The sequence below is a fragment of the Squalius cephalus genome (assembly GCF_949319135.1).
Source record: "Squalius cephalus genome assembly, chromosome: 25".
Lineage (NCBI taxonomy): Eukaryota > Metazoa > Chordata > Actinopteri > Cypriniformes > Leuciscidae > Squalius > Squalius cephalus.
Genome location: NC_137146.1, coordinates 10,702,123 through 10,708,911, shown reverse-complemented (window position 1 = coordinate 10,708,911; position 6,789 = coordinate 10,702,123). Strand labels below are relative to the sequence as shown.

The following is a 6,789-nucleotide window of genomic DNA, read 5'->3' as shown; positions in this document are numbered from 1 at the left end:
ATCTCAAAAATGAAAAGGCTCCAGCGTTCCGAATACCGTTTTATTTTTTAAGTTTAAATTTTAATAGCTGCTACATCATCTTACATGCCTGCCTAATAGATAGATAGATAGATAGATAGATAGATAGATAGATAGATAGATAGATAGATAGATAGATAGATAGATAGATAGATAGATAGATAGATAGATAGATAGATAGATAGATAGATAGATAGATAGATAGATAGATAGATAGATAGATAGATAGACTTAGCAACAATAAAAAGTCGCGTTACGTTGAGACTTTTATTTTGATACCAATATAAAACTTTATTGAGGCGTATGCTAGCTGTCTTCACTAAACAGTCGCGTTACGTTGAGACTTTTATTTTGATACCAATATAATTCCTTAGTCACGCGTATGCTAGCTAGCTTCACTCAGGGTTGAGAGTTGGTTTTTGTAAAGGGATACAGCAGAAGGTTTGTTAGTGATCTCTAAATGCTGCGTTTAAATATTTAGATAAACTAAACATTTGATCTATTATCTAGTACTTTAAATATCCTAATTTGCTAGTGGTGTTTAACATACTTCGTTATAGTTCATCTTGACATAAAACCCGATTACGAGCTATGGCTGGCAGTAGCATAGCGATGAAAACATGGGAGCTGTCAAACAGCATGCAGGAAGTTCAGAGTATTGATGAAATATATAAGTATGATAAAAAGCAACAACAAGAGATTCTGGCGGCCAAACCATGGACTAAAGAGTGAGTATACCACACCATAAGAATGTCCTCCTCCTCAAAACATTTTTTCGAAAGATTAATAACACAGGTTTCTAATCTGCGTTTTTTTTTTTTTTTTACAGCCATCATTATTTTAAATACTGCAAGATATCAGCTTTGGCACTGTTGAAGATGGTGATGCATGCCCGTTCTGGAGGAAACCTGGAGGTGATGGGACTCATGCTGGGGAAGGTGGATGGAGAGACCATGATCATCATGGACAGTTTTGCTCTACCCGTGGAAGGCACTGAAACTCGAGTCAATGCTCAGGCTGCAGCCTATGAATACATGGCTGCTTATATAGAGAATGCTAAACAGGTAACGTACCTCAACCAAACAGATTCTCTAAAATTCATATTAGACAAATAGCTAATAAGAATAAGCAAATATTTTGTTTCCAAATATGATAATATCCACTGCTTTAAAGATACATTTTGTATGCTTGAGCTGTTTTGAATTTCCTCTAAACATATTATTTTACTAATTATTTGAGAGATTACATGGAATATTTGCCCTTTTAAAAATGTCAAAAAGATGATTTAAAAATAGTAAACATCCTAAAACAAAGGATCCCGTCAGAGGAACTTAAATATGCGTGCATTGTGTATATTGAATCATGAGATTTTCTGTGGTGCGATATAATATAATCGTCAAAAATATTTTATTTATTCTTTTTCATTTGTATGCATTCGGTTTTTATTCATTCAGAGACTGTGGAATATTTGCACTTTTAAAAATGTATTTATTAAATCACAAGACCGTTTAAAATGAATTCATGAAGGCAAAATAGGGATTTAAAAAGAATACAAATCTTTAAATAAATAGTTTACACTTTGTACATTCATAGACATATTATGTGTCAACTCCCCGTGAATGTCATGGCCAGCATATGATGAAATGTTATTAATTCTGAGGCTCTTCTATGGATTCATTTAGGTGGGGCGGTTGGAGAATGCCATTGGATGGTACCACAGTCATCCTGGATACGGCTGCTGGCTCTCAGGCATAGATGTCAGCACTCAGATGCTAAACCAGCAGTTTCAAGAGCCCTTTGTCGCAGTAGTGGTAAGTGCTGTTGGAAATGTTCAACTTGTTGCTTATTTTGCATTAGGGCTGATTTTGCAATGTCCTTTCTGAACCATTATACCATTAATCTCTAAAGACAGAGGGGGAAAAATAGCTCATCTACGAAGTATCAATTTAAATTCAGCAATATCAGTGATCCATATTTGACCCCCGAAATACGAAAGAGTTTGGTGACATTTGTAGTGGTGTCTGATTAATTGCTGTTGGCTTTGTAACTGAATACATTATACAGTTTACCCTTCATTGCCATTGCTTATTTTGTGCCGAGGGCAAATAGCAAGCTGGGCGCTCATAACTTTCACTTGCTAAACTGGCAGCTCAGTGTTTTTATTTGTTAGATTTGACTGAACTGTTTTGCTAATTACAGTCTTTGTAATTTTTCATCCTTCTCAGATTGATCCCACAAGGACTATATCCGCAGGGAAGGTCAATCTTGGAGCTTTCAGGACATATCCGAAGGTAATCAGTAAATTATTTGTAGTAACCATGTAGTTTTTCATATTTATGTGTCTATTCATTTATATGAGTTACATCACCACATATTTAAATGTTAACGGTAGGGTTACAAGCCTCCAGATGAGGGTCCATCTGAATACCAGACTATACCTCTTAACAAGATTGAGGATTTTGGAGTGCACTGCAAACAGTAAGCTTTTCTGTGCTTGTGGAAATTGTTGTATATTATTTCAATTTGCTGTACAGGAACGTCACAATAAACCGTCTTCTGCTTTTAGGTATTATGCTTTAGAAGTGGCTTATTTTAAGTCTTCCCTGGATCGCAAACTCCTAGAGCTGCTGTGGAATAAGTATTGGGTCAACACTTTGAGCTCCTCCAGTCTGCTGACAGTAAGCGCTCTCTTTTATTGGTGTAAAATTATTAAGTTAACGCTTTATTTTACAGTGTCCTTTTTACATGTTACATGTACATACTGTAGTAAATTATGCATAATTATATGCAACTAAGGGTACATTTACGCGACAACGATGTACTAAAATCGTCCCTCAAAATCGTCTCCCATGATCTATGTTAAACTATTTACATAATTATTATCTTATCATCCAGGATGTTTTGTTCTAGAGGGTACATGTCTTTTTATGTGGATGAGATTGATGATATGACAGGGGTTTGTTGACAACCTGTGCACATGATTAATATTTGTAGATGCTGCTTTTGTTTCCTTACCTATTTGTTTTGAAAGCCTGTCATAGTTGACTACGACATTCTGTCATGAACCTTGTTTAACACTTTCAATGAGCTGTAGACTATTTAAACAACAGCCTCAGAGCGCTGCGTTAGAGATAAATTGACTACTTGTCAAGAGCGTCTTGCTACGCCAAAGAAGCGTTGTCAGTGATTACGTTGTCACCACAGACCAAGACCTTAAGTCGTTGAGTCTGTCTTTATTGTGAACCCTCGTCTGGGCAGTGTACAACCTCACCTTCAGCAAACTTTTGAGACCTCATTAAAGGGGCTTCAGTAAACAATTCAAAAACCGTTTGAATTGACCATCAGTGAAAGGCATGTTGTGAATGTTTAAGTATTGTTGTGAAATCGTGCATTAACCTAGACTCTAGTCTAGAGCAAGCGAAATGGTGGTGTTAATGGCTCTTGTTCCTTCAGAATGCAGAGTACACCACTGGACAGGTTTTTGACTTGTCGGAGAAGCTCGAGCAGGCTGAAGCCCAGCTGGGACGAGGCAGTTTCATGCTGGGCTTAGACACACATGATAGGAAATCTGAGGACAAACTAGCAAAGGCAACACGTGACAGGTAATACAATCTCTATTGATTCAATATTAAGTGCTTCCCTTTTTATATAAAGTGTCAGTTATGATAAATAATTGGGAAAAAACTCCCTACGTGTACTGTGCTAGACTAACTGGGACTAGTCACAGCACATATTTTGGCTTGATTGCTTCTATTACTCTCCTCATTTAAATGCTAAATGATTAATGTAAATGTGAAATGAATTGGGCAAGGCAAGTTTATTTTCAAATTAGGGCTGTCAAAAGATTAATCGCGATTAATCGCATCCAAAATAAAAGTTTGTGTTTACATAATATATGTGTGTGTACTGTGTATAATTATTTTGTATATATAAATACACACACATGCATGTATATATTTAAGAAATATTTGCATACATATACTGTATATATTTATATATAATTTATATTATATATAAATATAATTTTTTATATATATAAATTACAAATTTTTCTTAAATATATACAAGCATGTGTGTGTATTTATATATTCAAATTTAATTATACACAGTGCACACACATATATTATGTAAACAAACTTTTATTTTGGATGCGATTAATCGCGATTAATCTTTTGACAGCCCTATTTCAGATGTGACACACTGATAATTCAAATTCAAGACATTATTTAAAAAAAAATGTTTTTACATTTTTAAAACATTTCGATATAATCCTGAAAAAAAGGTAATCTAGGTATTTTTTTTTATCTTTTTAATTTTCTCAATTAAAGTACAGAATTTTAATGTGGTCTCAGACATTTGTATAAATACAAAAATCTGTTGTACAGAACTGTAAAAAAGTTTTGAAAAGTTCAAAGTTCTACAATTAATTTAAAATGGTTTAAAAAAATGTGCTTTTAATTTTGGGCAGGGGTGGTACATTAGTTTTGAAAATCCTTCCTTTTGAAATCCTTTTGAATCTTGATTTCACATTCATATTTTGTATGAGCTCATGAGTCTCTTGTTTGTGTAAAAAGTCCCCTTTTTTTTTTTTTACTTGTACTATAGTGCCACTAGTGACCTAATACATTTTATGCATTTTAACACTATAACAACATTTTCTTTGCCCCTCAGCTGCAAAACGACCATTGAAGCAATTCATGGTTTGATGTCCCAGGTTATCAAAGATAAACTCTTCAATCAAGTGAACACATCTACCAACTGAACTTGGAAGGATCTGAAGTTAGATGACTTCACAATCTGTGTTTGCTTAGTTATGTGTTCGTTCGTTATGGTTCAGCTTTGAACGATTCAAAGCGATTCTCCTTGTAGGAATATTTGCATCATTTGTTTAAACAAAGAAATAAACGCTGTTCTGGTTTATTAGTTGATGGACATTGTGTTTTTGCTTCATCTTTTCTTAACTTAACTTACCTAAATGTAATTTTTAGTATCTGTAAACGGCTCAATTTGTCTTAAAAATAAAGTCTTGTCTGAAATTCTAACTCGAGCAGCTCATCGTCAAAGCTGTCCTATAGATCAAGACAAATGAGTTTTCCTTAGCGCCGCATGTTACCAGACGTTTGAAATGTATTCTCCTCTGGGTTCAGTGTGTAACACGGTACCGCACCATTCCCATTTCCCACAGCATGTGTCGGGATCTGTAATAGCAGTATTCCATTCACACACCCTAAAAACATTATATTTAACATGTTAACAGAAACTGCAGTGCTCCGCAAGAGGTCATTTTCATATTTGCCAGTCATAGCATTACATAATGGAATAACAAACTCAACGGCCCAAAGGTAAACACAGCTCGGCATGGCCACAGCGCATCTGTCAGGACGACCCTGTGCAGGTTGTCTCTGCGTTGTACACAATCCTTCAGGATTCTGAGTGTTACACTGTGGCCTGTCACTGATGCATCACAGAAACAGGAGCTCGATACAGTGGAGTCTATTCAGCACTGCGTGTCTGCTCTTTATCGGGGCAGACACTCAACGCCTGTGTGGTTTCATGCACACAAACTTGTCTGCATTTTCTTAGAGACAACAGTGGTGACGTCATCCTCGTGCACGTTTTTGTACCTAATTTTAAAATGTACTGTTATGTTCCAGAAAAAGCAATAGTCTGTTCAATTATGCCCTGTGCAATTTGTGGATTTTGGCCTGAAAGTGTATGTTTTTTTTGCTCTTGTAATGATGACCAATTGTTTAGTCCATAGAGGATTAAATTAATTCAAATAGCAGTCATCAAAAATTACCTTTCTTAAGTTCTGTATTTCACCCATTGTAATTACAAATCATGCTAATAATCATCACCAGATTTTTAATACTTTAAGGAAAGGAGAGTTGAGAGAATAAATGAGATGAGGTACTGTATATAACCTAAGCCTAAGCATATTGTGTTTTCCATGAGCAAATGAACATCAGCCAAATCCATTAACTAATTTTACGGTATGTTTTCCATTAGCAAGTCTTCTTAAATTACTTGGAATTCCACTTCATTTGCTGAACCCAAAGAAAATGTTTTAAAATAATAAAAATTGAGAAATTATGATAAATATGTGATTAAGAGAATATATCCGAGTGATAAGCGCAAATACTCAGCATCACAAGGACAATGTTAAACTAGCCTTTGGGACCTATGACCTCAAGATATTTGGTAGCACTGATGTTTTCTTTGGACCTTATAATAATAATCTCAACAAGCATGGCAGTAAGGAGCTGAAACATGTTTAATGCCCTAGACGAGAGTCTGAAAAGGGGAGAACTCCCCCTCTATGTCCCTAAACCAACCAAAGCAACATTTCCTTTCTGCCAAGTACTCTGCATGCTAAATAGAGGTCACTCAGTCTCAGGAAGCACATTCCTTCACAGTATATAGCCTAACAATATACGGGTCACTGCAGTGCCTCTGTCCACCGGAGCCCACCGCACTGATATGCATTATAAGGGGCAGCAGCTTGAGCTTGGAATGAGAGAGAAGAGAGAAATATTCGGTCTACCAGCCGAAGCTGATAAACATGGTTTCTGACATGAATTTCTTTCTTCTGCTAAACAAAAATGAAGATATTTAGAGGAATATGGGTAACCATACGGGCCCCATTGACTTCCATATAAAAATATTGTGGAGGTCAATGGGGCCCTTCAACTGTTTGGTTACAGACATTCTTCAAAATATCTTCTTTTGTGTTCAGCAGAAGAAAGAAATTCATACAGGTTTGGAACAACT

The 6,789-nt window shown here is 35.7% G+C and overlaps 1 protein-coding gene across 2 annotated transcripts; it reads left to right on the top strand.

Annotated features, from left to right (window-relative positions):
• The first annotated feature begins 399 nt into the window (after positions 1-399).
• Positions 400-5,939, top strand: cops5 (COP9 signalosome subunit 5). Of its 2 annotated transcripts, XM_079863634.1 has the most exons (9): positions 400-459; positions 579-746; positions 848-1,082; positions 1,701-1,829; positions 2,244-2,309; positions 2,411-2,496; positions 2,585-2,696; positions 3,472-3,620; positions 4,690-5,939. In XM_079863634.1, exons 2-9 carry the CDS (start codon positions 610-612, stop codon positions 4,778-4,780), a joined length of 1,005 nt encoding a protein of 334 aa, XP_079719760.1. In that variant the 5' UTR covers positions 400-459; positions 579-609; the 3' UTR covers positions 4,781-5,939. The 2 variants fall into 2 exon arrangements, with proteins under 2 accessions (XP_079719760.1, XP_079719759.1); XM_079863633.1 differs by lacking the exon at positions 400-459 and having other exon boundaries at positions 466-746.
• The last annotated feature ends 850 nt before the right edge of the window (positions 5,940-6,789 follow it).